Source organism: Emys orbicularis, chromosome 2 (genome assembly GCF_028017835.1).
Source record: "Emys orbicularis isolate rEmyOrb1 chromosome 2, rEmyOrb1.hap1, whole genome shotgun sequence".
Taxonomy (NCBI): Eukaryota; Metazoa; Chordata; order Testudines; family Emydidae; genus Emys; species Emys orbicularis.
Genome location: NC_088684.1, coordinates 143,279,721 through 143,298,034, shown reverse-complemented (window position 1 = coordinate 143,298,034; position 18,314 = coordinate 143,279,721). Strand labels below are relative to the sequence as shown.

Genomic DNA, 18,314 nt, shown 5'->3' with positions numbered 1-18,314 from the left:
AAATCTAGCTGTATCAACATATCATTATAACTGAAATGTGCATAAATCGGCATAGTTTTCAGACAGGGACATCTGCCTAGATCGGCTAGAATCTGCAAACTTGGCATATTCTTATAATAAATGCTCCCTAGATCACTATCATAGATGTGCATAAATCAGCCTATCATTATAATAGCAACCAGCATCAATATGCATACCATAATCAAATCGATGTCAGTATATCAGTACCATGAAAATCTACATAAATCAGCATATTATTATACTGGCAATCGGCATACGGCTTCATATCATTATCATACATTGATCTACGTCTGCATATGACTACAACGGCAAGTTGCATACGTCAGCATATTATAATAGTCATCTGCATAAATCAGCATACCGCCATAAACGCGATGTACGTCAGCATGCGAACGCGGCGATCAGCGCACGTCAAACCCGCGCGGCGCCGCCACCGGAGAGGCACATAAATTAGCATATGATTTGCATCTCGTTCAGGGCCCGGGCCCGGGGGCGCGGGATGAAGCCGCTGTTGCCCCTGCGGCTCTGGCGGGCGGCGGCCGGGGGGCTCCCGCGCTGCTTCGGCATGGCCCGGCGCGGGGGTCCCGCCTGGCGGCTCTCCATCGAGGGCAACATCGGTACGGGCGGGGGGCGCTGCGTTAGGAGGGGCTCCGTGATGGGGGGGCTGTGAAGAGAGAGCGGGAAGCTGGGGGGGGCGGTGAGGGGGCTGTGAGGAGAGGGGGTACTGGGCAGGGGTGGGGGCTGTGAGGGGAGCTGGGGGGCTGTGAGAAGAAAGGGGAGCTGGGCGGGGGTGGGGGGCTGTGAGGAGGGGGGCTGGGTGGTGGGGCTGTGAGGGGAGCTGGGGGTGCTGTGAGGAGAGGGTGGTGCTGGGCAGGGGTGGGGGCTGTGAGGAGAGGGGGTGCTGGGCAGGGGTGGGGGCTGTGAGGGGAGCTGGGGGGCTGTAAGGAGAGGGGGTGCTGGATGGGGAGGCTATGAGGGGAGGAGGGGGTGCTGGGTGGGGGTGGGGGGCTGTGAGGAGAGGGGGTGCTTGGGTGGGGGGCTGTGAGGAGAAAGGGGAGCTAGGGGTGCTGTGAGGAGAGGGGGTGCTGTGAGGAGGAAGGGTGCTGGGTGGGGGGGCTGTGAGGAGGGGGGTGCTGGGTGGGGGGGCTGTGAGGGGAGCTGGGGGTGCTGTGAGGAGAGGGTGGTGCTGGGTGGGGGTGGGGGCTGTGAGGAGAGGGGGTGCTTGGGTGGGGGGGCTGTGAGAAGAAAGGGGAGCTGGGGTGCTGTGAGGAGAGGGGGTGCTGGGTAGGGGTGCTGTGAGGAGGAGGGGTGCTGGGTGGGGGGACTGGGTAGGGGGGTTGTGAGGGGAGCTGGGGGTGCTGTGAGGAGAGGGCGGTGCTGGGCGGGGGCGGGGGCTGTGAGGAGAGAATGCGCTGAAGGAACATCAGAGGGGTCAGTACATCAGAGCTTTGGGCTAGAGTGTGAGAGAGAGAGAGAGAAAGGCAAACGGGCAGTGACAGTGCCCTAGCCTGTGTCACTGGCTATGGTGGTGTCGGTGTGGAGTGCAAACAGATTAGATATCTAAAAAGATTTGCTTTAAAGCTCTGTGTTGGATCTATCTTGTTAGTAACATAAGACCCTTCTATGCCCCTTATATTGCAAACTCTTAAACACATGAGTAATCACATTGACTTCAGTGGGATTTAAAGTTAAGGATCTGTGGAAGGGGTTTGCAGGGATTGGGATCCAAAATATTATTTTGGAAGCTTGGACAGCATGCTCAGTACTGTACAGAACAGAAAGCAAGAGCCCATAGTTGTGGATCTTTTCTTTCAGAATCCAACAGTGCTCTCCTTAAATAATGAGATTATGATTTTGCTTCATAGTGTTAAATTGCACACTCTAGCACTTTGCTAATTCACACTAATGGATGGAAGATTCGTTGCAAGTGACCAAACTTTGGAAACTAGTGTGGAACCAATAAAAAGCAAGGGTAATGAATCTTAGTGCATACAGTAGATTGTATTAAAATTTCTATCATGTTAGTACCCTGATGCCCCAGCTGAGATCAGGGATGTACTGGGCTAGGCACAGTACAAACAGAATACAGTACAGTCCCAGACTCAGAGTTTATGATCTAAGGCCCCAATCTTCAAATACTCATTATGCATAGAGATGAGTGTTTTTAGAACTGTGGCCTTAAAAGTTAAGGCAGACAAATAGTAATAGACAACCAGCTTATTTTGTTAGTACTAGTACTTCATAAAGTCCTAGTAAGTCTACATCTTAGGTGTTCTTTAGGTGCCTCTTATATGTTGTCTGTGTCAAGTAAATGTATTGTTATATATTTGGTTTAAAAAAAAAAAAGATAGGGTCTCATATTGAGTCTCCATTCAATCTTTGAGAAGTGGGAGAAGCTGTTAATTGTGTGCTGATTTGAGAGAGTTTCTTCTGTATGGAGAGGGGGGTTACCAAAAGGTATTTTTAGTGTATTTTTTAAAACAAAATATGTACTAAATACATGTCAAAACAGTGGCAACTTAGCTGCTATTGGAGGCAGGATATTGGGCTAGATGACTAAAGGTCTGATCAGGCATGGCAAATCCTGCATGTATCATTGTCTCTATTTTTGCTTAGGAAAGTCTCTTTTTTTTTTTTTTTTTTTTTTAAATTGAGCTTACTTGCAGGATCTGATAATGCTTTCCTAACCAGACTTTGACAACTGCTTTTGTATTTTAATTTGCAGCTGTGGGCAAGTCCACTTTCGTAAGGCTGCTGGGAAAAACCTTTCCAGAATGGCAAATGGCTACAGAACCAGTGGCAAAATGGCAAAAGGTTCAAGCTTCCAGTACCAGAGAGGTAAGTGTGAAAGTGAATAACCAGAGTGGGGGTTCGTGGGCACTGTGACAAGAGTTTCCATCACCTGGCTTTAGGCTTTTCAAAATTTGTTGTGTGATTTTTAGTGGTGCTTATGAACCCCGGGGACCTAAATCCTCTCTTTATCCGCAGCGTAGGTACGTCACGGGCAGCGTCAGGACACGCTTCGCTCATTGTTCTATTATTGTGCCTCAACCTTTCCCTGTAAGACAAGGTTAAGAAGGGAGTTCAGTGACAACATCATCAGGTTTAACTGGTGTTTATGCAAGATGGTTTTCCTCATCCATAAATCTCTTCCATAATTTGATACTTGAATAGATACATGTTTTTAAAGGGGAGATAAATATTTAACACGCCAACTCCTGTGATCTAGACTACGATTGCATCAACTTTAAATTCTTAAGAGCTTTAAAAAATAAATCCCTATTTCTTAATACAGCTCATCCAAACATCCTGTATCCAGAGGACAAATATTTTTTTACTTGCATTGAGTTCAGCTCTCTAATGGCAAAAGAAATGTTGAGCAGAACAACCCGATTCTTATTAAAGACCTAGATGGGATCTGCTAATGCTCTGTATCTCTGTAGTCTCCCTGATATTTCTTGTACAGGACTTGCATCTTTAATTTATCATGAGCTCATTGTCGTGATTTTTTTTTTAAAATGATGTACATTATAGGCCCAATCAACCGCTGCTGACCAGCAATAGTAGCAATTTTCTATGAAGTACCACAACCCAGGAGGGGACAACACCTGCTCTCCTCCTTCATGATAAACTCCATGGAGTAATTGGGGTAGGCGGGTAAGGCAAGCATAATTTTTGTCCCCAAATGCTTGACAAGCAGCCATCTGGGATCAAGGTCAAGCATGTGCCTTGTTGCTAAGAAGGCTAACGGCATATTGGGCTGCATTAGTAGAAGCATTGCCAGCAGATCAAGGGAAGTGATTATTCCCTTCGATTCGGCACTGGTGAAGCCACATCTGGAGTATTGTGTGCAGTTTTGGGCCCCCCACTACAGAAAGATGTGGACAAATTGGAGAGAGTCCAGCGGAGGGCAACAAAAATGATTAGGGGACTGGGGCCCATGACTACGAGGAGAGGCTGAGGGAACTGGGGTTATTTAGTCTGCAGAAGAGAAGAGTGAGGGGGGATTTGATAGCAGCCTTCAACTACCTGAAGGGGGGTTCCAAAGAGGATGGAGCTAGTCTGTTCAAAGTGGAGGCAGATGACCGAACAAGAAGCAGTGGTCTCAAGTTGCAGTGGGAGAGGTCTAGGTTGGATATTAGGAGGGTGGTGAAGCACTGGAATGGGTTACCTAGGGAGGTGGTGGAATCTCCATCCTTAGAGGTTTTTAAGGCCCGGTTTGACAAAGCCCTGGCTGGGATGATTTAGTTGGTGTTGGTCCTGCTTTGAGCAGGGGGTTGGACTAGATGACCTCCAGAGGTCTCTTCCAACCCTAATCTTCTATGATTCTATGTGCGTTAGAGAAAAAAGATTATTGCTGAGTTTTCTGTGTCCAGTTCTGGTGTCAACACTTCTTTTAAACTGGAGAGGATTCAGAGAAGAGCTACGGGAATAATCTGAGGTCTGGAAAACATGCAGTAAGAGATTTAAGGAGCTTAATCTATTTAGTTCATCAAGGAAGAGGTTAAGAGGTGACTTGATCATGGTCTAGAAATCCCTTTACAGTGACTCTAGCTATCAAAGGCAGAATAAAATCCAGTGGCTTGTAGTAGAAAAATTAAAACTGGAAATAAAAAGTTGTACTTTAACAGTGAGGGTAGCTAATCATTGGAACAACTTAACAAGGTAAATTCCTCATCACTTGGAGTCTTTAAATTGAGGTTGGCTATCTCTAAAATGCTCTAGTTCAATGGCCCTCAACTTTTCCAAACTACTGTACACCTTTCAGGAGTCTGATTTGTCTTGCGTACCCCCAAATTTCGCCACACTTAAAAACTACTTGCTTACAAAATCAGACCTAAAAATACAAAAGTGTCACACAGCACATTATTACTGAAAAATTGCTTACCTTCTCATTTTTACATATAGTTATAAAGTAACTCAATTGGAATATAACTATTGTATTACATTCCAGTGTATAGCATATAGAGCAGTATAAACAAGTCATTGTCTGTATGAAATTTTAGTTTGTACTGACTTCGCTATGTAGCCTGTTGTAAAACTAGGCTGAGTTGATGTACCCCCTGAAAGAGCTCTGCATACCCCCAGGGGTATGTGTACCCCTGGTCGAGAACCATTGCTCTAGTTCAACTACAAGCTATTGGGCTCAAATAGTGTCACGTACCTAGCAGAGAATAACCCCCTCCACTGCAGGAATCCCTGGGTGAAATTCCCTGGCCTATGTAATGCAAGAAATCAGACTAGATGATCATAGTTATTCCTTCTGATGTGCAAATCTGAGTCTTGCACCAGTTCTACACAGAATACCCTGCGTCCAGTCATAGGGATGGATAGCCTGAGAACCTCTTTCAGTGAGACTTTCTTCTTAAATGTGCCTTTTTGCCATTCCCTAGCAGACCTCGTCTTCTCAGAACTTTGGCAACCTGCTTCAAATGGTCTATCAGGAGCCTTCTCGGTGGTCCTATACGTTCCAGACATACTCCTGCATGAGTCGACTTAAGGCCCAGCTGGAGCCCCTTTCAGAGAAGCTGTTGAAGACCTGGGATCCAGTGCAGATTTTTGAGAGATCTGTATACAGTGATAGGTACAGTGCTAAAAATCTCCAAACTCCTGACTGCTCCAGCTAAACTACGGTGCTTTGTTAGTCAGTATGTGCGGAGAAACATGGCAATGCCATTTAAGATACCATGCCTCTTTTTATAAAAAATAGGCCATGTTTGGTGCCTACACAATAAATACCGTTTGTTTTCTAGAGGTGGGTTTCTGACACAAACCCCTTTAACATCAACAAACTGATCAGGAAATCCTTACAACTATGTAAATAGGCACTTTTCTGACCCCTTTCACCATAGTATCACAAACATTTCTTATCATAGTACCTCTGTGATGTAGAGAGTATTACCTCTGTTTTACAGGTGGGGAAACTGAGGCACAGAGCCTAAGAGCCAAATTCATTGCTGTTCTGCACCTTGTATTGTCACTTACACCAATGTAAAATAAATGTAAAATGCCATCAGAACAGAAGGGTAGAATTTCATACTTGCTGTGCACCAGTGTAAATGACTGCACAAAGTGCAGGGTGTTGGTGAACCGAACCCAAGGTTGTACAGGAAGTGTGTGGCAGAGGCGGGAATTGAATCCAGGTCTCCTGAGTCCCAGTCAAGTGCCTTAACAAAAGATCATCCTTCCATAAACTGCGCCAGATTTTGTCTCTTGGCACCTACAGGAGCAGCAGAAACGGTGGATTAATGATTGAATTCTAGGTCTCTGTGATGCACAAATCTGCATGTGTTCAAGCATCTCAGAAATCAAACACATTCAGGGTATATTCTGGACTAGTGATGAGATGATAACGCAATCTATGTGGCACTTGAATGGGCTAAAGTCCTACTGTCAACATAAACTTGAAACTGATATTTAAAAAAGAAAATCACATATGTTATTAATAATAGGTCCAGTGGTAATTGGTGTCCTGTAAAAACCTAAGAGAGGGAACACAAGAGGTAGTTGGATTTTCAGATTCAAATTTGTTTTTCATTATTTTTCTTGCTTCCAATTTACAACGCACTCGACTCAGGGAATGAAAGTAGCCTGGTCAGTTTCACTCTTAGGTATACATGGAACTCTGCCTGATGGTGGCCTGATTCATTTAGGTTAAAAAGGTCAAACAAAATTATCTTGCTGATACCTCAAGGGTCATAGGTTCATGTAATGTGCACATGATATTTATGAATGTTTCACATGATTTTAATTGGAGCAGTTCATACATGTTCACACTGCTTTCATTTACTCTGGTATAAATTGGAAATAACTCCATTGTAGTTACCAGTGTGACTAAGCAGACTTTGTCCTACATGAAGCAAGCACACTGACTGCCACCATTCTCAGCAGTCCATTTCTAAAGGACAAACGAAAACCTTAGCTAGTAAGCTAAATGTCCTTAAGTTCCAAGGACTAGTTAAAGCTGATCTGTGGTGTTTGTTGTGCTGTAGTCTGTTTCATTTCCTGATTCTCTTGCATTACCTTGATGCTATTGTGGTTGGTTTTCCAGCACAGCAGAAGAATGTTAATTAAAGCAGTTAATTTAAAGGTTTATATATTCATTTAAATGTTTCCATTTATATTCTTTCAAAGAAACAATCTTTAGAACCTAGTTTAACATGTATTTTGAGTTGCTAATTGCTACTTATGTTGCAGACCAAAAAGAACCATCCTCACTCATTTAATTAAAGTTTCAAGTGTGTACTGGAAGGAGCTTGATATATTTTGTAGTTCCTGTCAGATAATGGGACTTGCAGTGTTTAAACAGATGTTGACTTGAAAAATGGGAATTACAAGGTTTTCTGTGTGTCCAGTTGTATGAAGTGGAGCATGAGGTATACTGAAAGTGTTTGTTTTCCAAAGAGGTGTCTCCTATGATGTAATGCCTTCTAGGCTATTTGGAATATGTTGGCACTAGATCTGGCTAAAGGGTCACTTTTTCCAGATGCCTTGGTGAAGTGGATTGGAGGTGAGGTAATAAACTATATTTATGCATTCGCTGAAAGTGAGGGAAGTGTGAACATTACATAAGAGAAGCATAAACAGTGTGTTCGAAGCAAACGCTTTGGGTTGAGACTTGTGAAAGAGGGAAGTAATTCATGGTGTGTGGAAAAATATAACCCCTGACTATAATTCACTATTTAAAAAAAAATAGTAGCTGGCTGTTTTAGTAGCATCTCTGTAATTCAAGGGCAGCATTTCAGCAAAGGGTCCTGCAGTAGAGGGTTTTCAGTGGGACCAGTCCAAAGACTCAAACAAAATTTGTTAATCTTGAGGCCATGCTCCAAGACCCATTTCCACAGTTTTTTGCCTGCAGGCAGCGCGGGAGGGAGTTAACACCTTTTCGGTTCTGGGGATTAAGCTCTTCTAGAAGGGGAAAGTTAATGTATGATACCAATCCCACATCGCAGTCTGGGAAACCTATTTTCACTTAAATGTGTTGGAATTAAATGTCGGAGGGAATTGGTAATGAGTTAATTGAGCCTTACAACTTTAGGGCGCTGTTTCAAATCGTGCTTAGGTCAGTAGTGACCAAAAATTGTTACTGCCCTATGTCATGCCCAGTTGGTGGTCTGTGTGAAATGAGTTGGTGAGTCTCTGGGGTGGGGATGGAGAGCCTCACATCACACCACACAGCCAACAGGATTGGTACTATCTGACCTCATCATTGCTGGTGGTCTCAGCAGACGGATAAAAGACTGAATGCTCCAATGAGATACAACTCCCTTCCCAACCCTAGAGAAGGTCTGTTGTATTAATTTAGGTGGAGTACATATGGGCCAAAGGTGTTAACATAACCCAGTCACCATCCAACACTAAACAGTCTTAAACAAGGTTTGGTATACAGAGACCTCAGCCTGCTTAGCACCATGGCGCAAACACCATTAAAAATCCAGAAAAGGTTGTTGTTTTTTTCCCCCAGGGGGAGGGATAGCTCAGTGGTTTGAGCATCAGTCTGCTAAACCCAGCCTTGTGAGTTCAATCCTTGAGGGGGCCATTTGGGGATTTAATTGGGGATTAGTCCTGCTTTGAGCAGGGGGTTGGACTAGATGACCTCCTGAGGTCCCTTCCAACCCTGATATTCTATGAAAAGAAGGAAAAACAGTTAAAGCATTTGAAATGTAAAGCATTAAATAAGGTTTTAATTTAGCAACATTTCTTGTTTCCTTTCCCTTTTGCTAGAGAGAGGTTTAAAAGGAAAAGCCCTTTGTTTGATAGTCTCTTAGGCTATGTCTACACTACAGACCTTATAGTGGCACAGCTGTACCGCTGCAGTTTCCTGTGTAGCTGCTCTGTGCCAGGAGGAGAGAGTTCTCCTGCCGGCGTAATTAAACCACTCCAGATGAGCGGCGGGAGAGCATCTCTCGCTGATATAGTGCTGTCCACACTGGCACTTAGAATCATAGAATATCAGGGTTGGAAGGGACCTCAGGAGGTCATCTAGTCCCACCCCCTGCTCAAAGCAGGATCAATCCCCAATTTTTGCCCTAGATCCCTAAGTGGCTACCTCAAGGATTGAGCTCACAACCCTGGGTTTAGCAGGACAATGCTCAAACCGCTGAGCTATCCCTCCCCCTGGGAAAACCCTGTGAGTTAGGGGTGGGTTTTTTCTTCCCCACACCGCAGACTGACAAACGTGCTAGTGTAGACAAAGCCTTAGATGGTATCCAAAAACGGCAATAACTCTTCTTTTTGGGGGGAAAGAAAAGCTGGTTGATATGGGCTAAAGCTGCTGTTTGTTGAAATCAGTTTTAGAAGAAAAAGCTCTCTTGTTTCAGAGTCTCTTACGTGGATATAACTCATCCCAGATTGTGTTTTGAATTCAGCTGGAGCTGACAGAAATGGTGATGTCATCTGGGTCCCTCCCTGTGGCCTGGTTTGGTCAGAACATCTGTCACGATCACCAAGGCCCCAGGTTGCAGGAAGTGGTAGTGGTGGCAGCCCTGATGGCAAGTCTTGCTTCAGTAGCCTCCATTGTTTCTTTGAGTGTCCCCACCCTACCCTCAAAATTCTCTTTTTGTAAGGACCCAACAAGGGAGTGATGTGTGGAATAGCCCATTTCCTCATTATTTTGTCCACCAATTAGGCCTAATAGCTGGCACACCAATTTTGGTTCACTAACATCCAGCTCCACATAATCTATTTTTCACAAGCATGATTTCAACAATCCTTGAGAACTGTATCAGTAGGCCATTTTTGTTTAGACTGTTTCAGTTTTTCTGTCTCCTTTTTGTGCCTTTTCCCATCAATATTTGTTATTATAGGTTATTGTGACATCACATGAACTTTCACTCACTTCTTACAATTAAACTCATGACTAAGGGTATATTTATAGGCCCTATTATCACAATGGGCCCCTACAAGTCAAGTTCGAGGTACATTGGCAGGGTGGTGTAAGAGGGAAGCTCCCCCTGCCACTGTCAACTCCATCCCTGTTCTGTAGGTAAACATGCCCTCATCCTCCAGGGCTGACAGCCCAATCAACACCGCTACAACTGCACAACCTAGTCCAGAACTAAGACAATTAGCAATAGAAAAACCCTCGAGTAACTGTTCTGCTATCCAGTGTGACACTGTTTGAACAGCCCAACTTGTCTCTCTTCTCTGGCTACTGAAATGTCTGTGTTAAATCTATGCTGTCGACATGGCCTCTTGGAGCAGGGGCTGTGTCTTCCTGTGTGTCTGTGCAGTGCCTGGTGCATTATGGATCTTACCACAGTTAAAATATACTTTGTCATTCTAGAACTGCAGGGAGTTTGTTTAGGCAGGTTTAATTTACTTGCTGTTCTCTTTTGTTCTTCCTTCCCTAGGTACATCTTTGCTAAGAATCTCTTTGAGCTTGGCCACCTTGCTGAGATTGAATGGACCATTTACCAGGATTTGCACACCTTCCTCCTACAAGAGTTCGGGGATCGAATTGCTCTGCATGGCTTTCTGTATCTCCAGGCAACTCCAGAGGTAACTGAGAGCATGACTGGGAACTAACTAAAATCATCTCTAGTGGCTGCATTGAAGGCTGGCCTTGCTTTCCTTGAGAGGCAAAGGAACTCTGGACCATATCAGCTCAGAAACAGACTGGGACTCAAGAGGTCTGGGTTCAACTCCCAGCCTTGCTGTGTAATTTGGGTCAAGTCAATTAATCCCTATGCCTCAGTTCCCAATCTGTATGATGATAATAGCCCAGCAATTAATGCGGGGTGGGTGTCTCTGAAAGGTTCCAGAAATGTGAGAGGGTAAAAACCAATACACCTAAGGACTTGTCTGCACTAGAGATTCCTGTGATTGCCAACTTATTTACCCGTCCTAGTATAATTCTGGCACATCCTTCTGTAAAGAACCTTCTAACTGCTCTGAGCTCTCACTGTAAGGGTCTTGACACAGTTTGCAACTGCTCAAGGCAGGAAAGCAGCGAGTAGTTGAGGTCAGTCACTAGTTGTATTATGGTAGCTCCTGGAAGCCCTGACCAAGATTGAGGCCCCAGTGTTCAAGGCACTATATGTATACATAGTGAGAGACAGTCCCTTTTCTGAAGAACTTGCACTAAGCAGACAAAACAAAGGGTGAGAGGGGAAACCGAGGCACAAAGAATCCAGTTACTTGGCTAAGCTTACACAGCAGATCAGTAGCAGAATCGGGAATAGAACCCAAATCTCAAGTGCTAATCCAGGGCTCTGTGAACTGGACCACATTGCCTCTCCAGTGAGGGCTATTTTCTTCTAAGAACTTATTCTGTAACCCAGAGGGAAAATCAGTTCTCTCTGTTATGTAGTGCTGACTATGCAGTCTTTGTTCCAAACAGCTACTCCTTGTTCTTGTTTTTTAAAGGCTTAGCCTCAGTATATGGGAAACTACTTTCGAGGGTTGGGGGAATATAGACTGCTTTTATGTATGGATGGCTTCTCTCGGGGCTTCCTCTTTGTGCATCATGTTGGCTCTTCCTCTATCTGATAATGGCTGGATTCAGCTTCTTCCAGAGCTGTATCTGTCAACACTGACACAAGTTGCCGCCCTTCTAGCACTGGGCGGGTGTGTATGTAAACATACCAAGTATGGGGCCCAGTTGTGCTTGTAGTGAAGTTAATGGAGTTTTGCCCCTGACTCCAGTGGATGAAAGGTCAAGTCCTTACATACCCACTAAACGTCTGGCCCTAGACAGGCATTGTGTCTTCTAATTTGTCTGTCGTGTGAAGCCATCCCTACTTTGTGTGGCTGCATCCCTTTCCAGCTGCCTAATGCTGAATTTGAACTGCTGCTGTTGTCTGAAGTGCCCCATACCCATTGGCCCCATGCAAATGTGGTTGGGTTTGCAAAGCAGACCTCATTGAGTCCTGTCCCAAATGAGTGGGTCATGCTAATGGAGGAGCTGTCATTTCCTCCCTTCAGAAATGTTTGGAGCGGTTGCACCGAAGGGGGAGGCCTGAGGAGAAGGCGATCCAGTTGGAATATCTGGAGCAGCTTCACACTCAGCATGAAAACTGGCTAGTAAAGAAAACCACGGAGTAAGTGACAATAGAAATGGCTTCCAGATTCTCAGCCATGCAAGCCTGGCACTTTAAATGGGTGAATAATATGTCTTCTGCTGTGCAGAGGTGCCTGTTTTAGTTTGTGGCCTAGCTCCCTACCACCATCCTACCTGTATAATCTGGTACCCTTTCCCAACCCTAGAGATTCCCTCCTTGATGCCTCCATCTGTCCACCACCCTTCTTCATCCCTCACTTAGTCCTCCCATTACCCAGCCAGCTTTCTGCCATCTATCTTAATGACACCGAACACAGTCTTCTAAGGACATTTCAGCAGGTTCATCCCTTTCAGCAGTAGGCTCCCCTTTGTTACTTGTGCTTCTTTCCATCACACCAAATCCTGTAGTTCCTTCCCAGAGACCACTCTAACCCAACTACAGTCAGATAGTCAAGGGGCTGCTGCTTCTGGGGCTTCTTCACTGACTACTCATTCTATCACATTTCGTACCACACAGCAGGGTCACAGAAATATAGTCACTTGCCCAAGGTATCACAGCCAATCAGTGATAGAACCCAAGGGTTCGGGGTTCCAGTCCTCTGCTCTATTAGGCATGTTCCCTTCCCAGATACCAATAGGGTATAACAAAATTCATGATGGGCCTCAGAAGAGGGAGAAAGCTCATCTACCTCATGAAAATCTAAGGTGACCCCTTCCCTTCCATAGTCTTACCTTGGGTTTTGCTTGTATAATGTGCTGGTAGTTTACTGAATCTTGGAGTCCAAACAGGGTATAGGTATCTTGCTCGGAAGCAAGTAGAGGGCTCTACTCTCTTAGGTGCTGATGCCAATGGGAGTGGAGGGTTCCAGGCATCTCTCAGCATTAAGCCCTTTGCTTGGAAATCTTCTCTTTTGATGGGGCAGGAGGGAAGGGACTTGTTCTCTGCAGCTGGAGGAGTCTTTTTTTTTTTTTTTTTTTTCTCCCTTTCTTTTAATGATGGTGAAATTCTATATGCAGCAGACATCCTTCTTATGATAAAATAAACGTATGTTGAAGCAGTGGTGTGACACATCTGTTCTGTGTCTGGGCATATTGTCTCTTACCTCTCCCCAGAGGTACACTAATAAGCCTATTGTTCAGTTCTCTTGTTTTCTTCAGGGTCCACTTTGAAAACCTAAGGAATGCTCCAGTCTTTGTGCTTGATGTCAATAATGATTTTGAGGATGACCCAGCTGAACAAGAATTGCTCATGAGGAAGGTAAGCAGTGATGATACCAACTCATTTTTGCTATTCATGTAAAACGCAGAATTAGACGTGTTGTGTGAGAATGAGGAATATTTTCTTTCTCCTTTGCATGTCTTTCTCCTTCTAATAGCCATCTGTTATGTACTGTCCTATCAGCTTGGACTGTCCCTGCAGCAATATCATCTTATACTCTGATCCCATTTCATCCCACAAGCTAATCAGTCAGCAATTGGACAAGAGAGCTCCAGGTGCTGTGTATGTATGCTAGTTACTGTCTCCAGCATCCAGGCCTGGTATTAAGAGATGCTGTGCTGCTAGAGGTGATGACTTGTAGATAAGACATAAAACTAAAGGCCTGATTGCTGTGAGATCTTCAGAGTCACACTTCTTGAAAGGCATAGTTTTCCCCTCTTGGCCAAATGCCGTATCCGGTAATAACATGCTATTTGTGTAAATTACCACTGAAGTTGCTGTTGGATACGATTTTCCAGTTTCCTACCCTAAACCATAGCATTTTTGTAAGCTGTTAAACAGCTGACGGGTTTCACCCCAGAGGCACTGTATTTCAGTACTGGAGAAAAATGATCCCTCTGAATAGATTTTAAAACTATAGCTTCTCTCATCCTTGAGGAGCCTGAATAAATAGAAGATGACACTATTACTTCTCTGATCAGTGAAAATATACCGTGAATTCTGCCAGGAAGTCCATAGTGGAGGTTTGTTTGTTTAAGAGCGGGATAATGTTTGTCCATTCTTATTATTACTACTTGTATTATGATAGGTTTCTAGGAGCCACAGTCATGGACCAGGAATCCATTGCGTGAGGCGCTGTGCAAACACAGAAGATAGTAGTATTCTTCCTTTTGTGGGGTTGTATTGATGTGGTGGCTGGCTTGCTAGAGGGAATGCTGGTATTTTCCCAGGGAATACATTGGTGGGATTGTATTCTACCAATATTGTGTATGTAATGCATTCATGTAGGTATGAGTCTAATAAACGAGTTACATTTCACAGACTTATTAAATATGAGTACATTGCAGTGTTACTGCCTGTCCTCTAAAATGTATATGAAAAATTGTGTGTTTGTACAGCGCCTGCCACAATGGGGGGCCTTGACCTTGATGGTGAACTTTGAGCACTACTGCAATGAAAATAGTGATATCTTCTTCATTGACCCCCTCCAGGTCAAAAATTTTAAGACCTGCTAAAGCTTGTTGCTCTATCAGTATTCCTAAGAAAATAGTCTAACTTTGAAGTCCTTGTGATGACTCCTTAGCAAATAGATTGTTTTGAATGAAATGTAGAACTACTTAAGTTTTTGTTGCATGCTTTTCGTGCAGTCTGATAAATTTCACTTTTATAAAAGGTGCTCTCTTTCCCTCACAGGTAAAGGCTTTTATAAAGACTCTGTGATCTGAAGCTTTGCCATCTCCCTCCACTACCAATCCAGAATTTCTTATTTATTTGCGACCAGTTGGACCTGATAATGCTGCTTGCCATTAAAAGGTCAAACAAAATAATCAGCAAATCTGTGTGTCAAACTTGGAAGGCCAAAAATGTAACTGAGGTATTTTAGTGAATTACACTTGAATTCTGTGTTTTTCTTCCAAACCAAATGTTACTTTTCCAGGGAGGGAGAAAAGATGTACAGTCACCCATGAGCAACCCTATAGTAACAAACCCATGTGTCTAATGGAAAGAAGAAGATTAAGAATCACAGAAAATTAATTTTCTGATCTTCCAAAGGGTGTTATGATCAGTGGGGGGAAGAAGTGATTTTAGACGTTATGAAGAATCCCTTCTACTTATGCCACAGCTTAAGTATTTCAAACTTGATTTCCTTTCATTGCTGAAGGTGATCTTCAGAAACCTTCTATTCCATTACATGCTGAATGCACCCAATGAGGGTGTTGTAAAGAATTATAGGAACCAATGGTCCTGATTCACCACTGCTCTGCACCTGTGCAAAGTGAATGTAATATGCTGCCAAATCACTGTCAGCATTTCACACTCATTTAGCACAAGTGCAAGTGGTACGTTCAAGTCAGTGGAGAATAAGACCCAACATAGCCATTTTTGGCACTTCTAATCCACTCATTGCAGTAGAAGGCAAAGACTTATTTAATATTAAGCCAGCTTCTCTTATTAAGTTTGCAACTTACTTGGTGTGTTTTCCACATCTTGAGCCTAATGATGAATTACCCTAGTATCATCTCATCAGCCAGATAGCTGCTGTAGCCCTGGCGGAAGGAAAAGAGAAATGGCATACCATATATTGTCTGAAAAGCTTTAATATTTTCACATTTTAAAGTAAGTCTAATGATTTAGAATAGGGGACTGGAAGTCAGGACCACTTGGGTTCTGTTAGCACCCCCACCACTGACTTGCTCTGTTACTTCATGCAAGTCATTTAGCCTCTTCAGCATTTATGAAATCCTCAGATGAAAGGCATTTATACATATAATATGCAAAACAGATCCTGTTCTTAAAATACCTTGCAAAATGATAGTAGTTTGACAAACTGTTCTTACCTTACCTCTCAACCTGGTACCTTGGATGGGCCAACACTAGTGCAGTCCACCCTGGGGTGTAATTTGGACATTGCAGAAGCTAAGAAGGGGAGAAGAAAGAAAGTAAGACATGAATTTCAGTGGAAGTTGGCTGCCTGCCTCCCTTAAGTTCCTTTTGAAAATCTGATCTGAAATGCAACGAGTTCAGCGGTGCACAAATGTCTTTGTCCGTCTAGCTCCCACTTTCCTCTAAGCAAAACCTTTCCTTGCTGAAACATACCTGAATGGATTTGTTAGAAGGTCAGCATGTCCCTCTAAGACCATAAAGCCTCATAAGACCAATAAGTCTTCAATAAACATGAAGAGACAAAGGAGAAGCAGGAATGGTCTTAAGACAGGCAGTTTTGAAATACCAGAGAGAAATATGGCCTTGTTAAGACAGTAGCAAAGATCTTTCCAACTGTGTGTGTGCTGAGATGCCCTTCATAATCCAGCTCTTGTGGGGCCATTGTGTATTGCATGAAATCCTAGCCCCTTGAAGTCCATGGTAAGACTCCTGCGGACTTCAGTAGGGTCAGTAGTTTACCTGTTGGTGAATCAGAGGGAATTTTGTGAAATGATTGTCTCGTCACTTTTAAGTTGTAGACCTACATGTTACTGTTAGGTTACACTGCAACACTCGGCAGTTCCTATGACCAAGAAGGACTAAAATCAAGCAAATCTGTATACGTAGTTTAGTTTTAGACCTGTTTAGTCTAAAGGTAAATCGTAAACTGTACAAACTTATCTAGATATCACCTTGTGCTCCAAGGGGAACATAAATACATGTCTATAGATGTCTGCAGGGTGAATATTTGAGGAACAGCCACTTCATAATGTAAATTTGGTGGACAGGTTAAATTCTGAAGGAAAATGCTGTGTATTTATTTAGCTTGTGTTAAATTAAAAAGTATATTACTTTTCAGCTGTCTTGTCCATGTTTTGGCTGTCCTGCAGTGAAAGGAGCTGTGTGGTGGTGAATTGCATCAGTCATGCAAATCCGTGTTGGGGATGACTAGTGACTATTGGCAGGATTGTCTTGTGGCTAAAGAGATGGACTGGGAGGCCTGGGTCAGACCCACTGTGTAATTTTTTATTTATTTATTTTTTTGGGGGGGGGGGAGAGTCACTTAGAGTTAGATATTCAGAAGTGGCCAGCACACTGGGTGCTGAAGTTCATTAAACAAGTCATCCATCTTCTTTCCCTTTGCTTCTGTAGTGGGCACTGGCCGCTGCAACTCCCAGTTGGCTTCCCATCAGGCCATCAGTGCCCGTTACAGTCTCAAGTGGGACACTAGATGGCGCTTGACCTCCAAGCTCCTGTTTCCTGATTCGATTTATTTATTTTAAACTGTGCTCTAAATTGCTTATTTGCTAGGAATAATAAAAAGCGTGGATGCTCAGAGGTAGTTGCAAGGGCTGTAAAACAAATAAGGTGGTTTTTTTATGCATGGCGAGGTCGCAGCAAATAGGGAAACAAAGAAGCCAATGTTCCCAGGGTGGGCAATTTTCAGACTTGCTTTTAAATAACCATAGCTGAGTATTACCCCTAATGTGTATTCTTAATCAGTTACTTAGTAATAGGAATTCTGGATCAAAAATCACCTGCCAAGAAAGCTGTCTTTTGTCTCCCATGTGGTTTTAGATCTCAGCTATGCCGCTTCTATTACAAAATGCAAACTTATGTTCTGCTTCCTTATAATTTCAACACAAAATAGTTCTTTTGTTCGAACAGATTTTCTTCTCTTCCCTAGTTACACAGTCACCTTCTTTCTATAGAATATGATTAATTAAATGCACTTTCCTAGGGATAGATGGGCATACATGTTGCTGTATTTCTTAATCCCTGAAAGCAACCTTTCTTATCATACTTCGCATTTTCATAGCACTCTTCAGCCCTGGATCTCAAAGTGGTCTACAATTGTGAGTTGGTATCATCATCATCATCATCATCATCATCCCCATATTACAGATGAGGAAACTGAGGTATGGGGAGGTGAAATGATTAGCTGAAGATACCCCAGTGAGTCAATGGCAGAGTGGCATATAGGAACCTTGCTATCCTGATTCTATCCTCTAACCATTTTGTGAACAGACTGCTTGGTATTTATATCTAATTTACTTCACCCTCTGATCAGGGTAATTCTGGTAACCGCTCTGTCAGGGGACGTTACAGGTATCAAATACTTACACTCCCTGGAATTGCAGGTTGGAATCTAAACAGAATCAACTCAGCCTTTCAGAGGAAGATAAACTGAGATCTGTGCAACTTGCTGTGTTTAAAGGAAACCTTTGAAAACTGTGGTTCTGCTCTGACAGAGCCCATTACACTTTTCATACGAGTTGGCCTGTTACTAACATATGTCCTACCCCCAACATTTGCACCGCATGCTGTGTGCATCAGCTACCACCTTCTCCCCAGCGTTGGCTGCATTTCAGTGGTTGTGTAGCTATAGATCTAAACCACTTGAGGATACTTCAGAATAAAAAGTGCTAC

General features: G+C 43.6%; 1 protein-coding gene across 3 annotated transcripts; it reads left to right on the top strand.

Annotated features, from left to right (window-relative positions):
• Positions 1 to 520: 520 nt before the first annotated feature.
• Positions 521 to 17,793, top strand: DGUOK (deoxyguanosine kinase). 3 transcript variants are annotated; one of them, XM_065399418.1, is made up of 7 exons: positions 521 to 638; positions 2,747 to 2,859; positions 5,415 to 5,605; positions 10,374 to 10,521; positions 11,947 to 12,062; positions 13,181 to 13,280; positions 17,704 to 17,793. In XM_065399418.1, the coding sequence occupies exons 1-7, from the start codon at positions 521 to 523 to the stop codon at positions 17,791 to 17,793; spliced, it is 876 nt and encodes a 291-aa protein (XP_065255490.1). The 3 variants fall into 3 exon arrangements, with proteins under 3 accessions (XP_065255490.1, XP_065255491.1, XP_065255489.1); XM_065399419.1 differs by lacking the exon at positions 17,704 to 17,793 and adding an exon at positions 14,655 to 14,715; XM_065399417.1 differs by lacking the exon at positions 17,704 to 17,793 and adding an exon at positions 14,050 to 14,148.
• Positions 17,794 to 18,314: the final 521 nt, after the last annotated feature.

What these genes read in the sequence shown, in the direction of transcription:
- DGUOK (XM_065399417.1), top strand. Translation starts at nt 521, where the DNA reads ATGAAGCCGCTGTTGCCCCTGCGGCTCTGGCGGGCGGCGGCCGGGGGG. An exon ending in CTCCATCGAGGGCAACATCG is followed by an intron (nt 639 to 2,746) that starts GTACGGGCGGGG and finishes TTTAATTTGCAG; the next exon opens with CTGTGGGCAAGTCCACTTTC. An exon ending in AAGCTTCCAGTACCAGAGAG is followed by an intron (nt 2,860 to 5,414) that starts GTAAGTGTGAAA and finishes GCCATTCCCTAG; the next exon opens with CAGACCTCGTCTTCTCAGAA.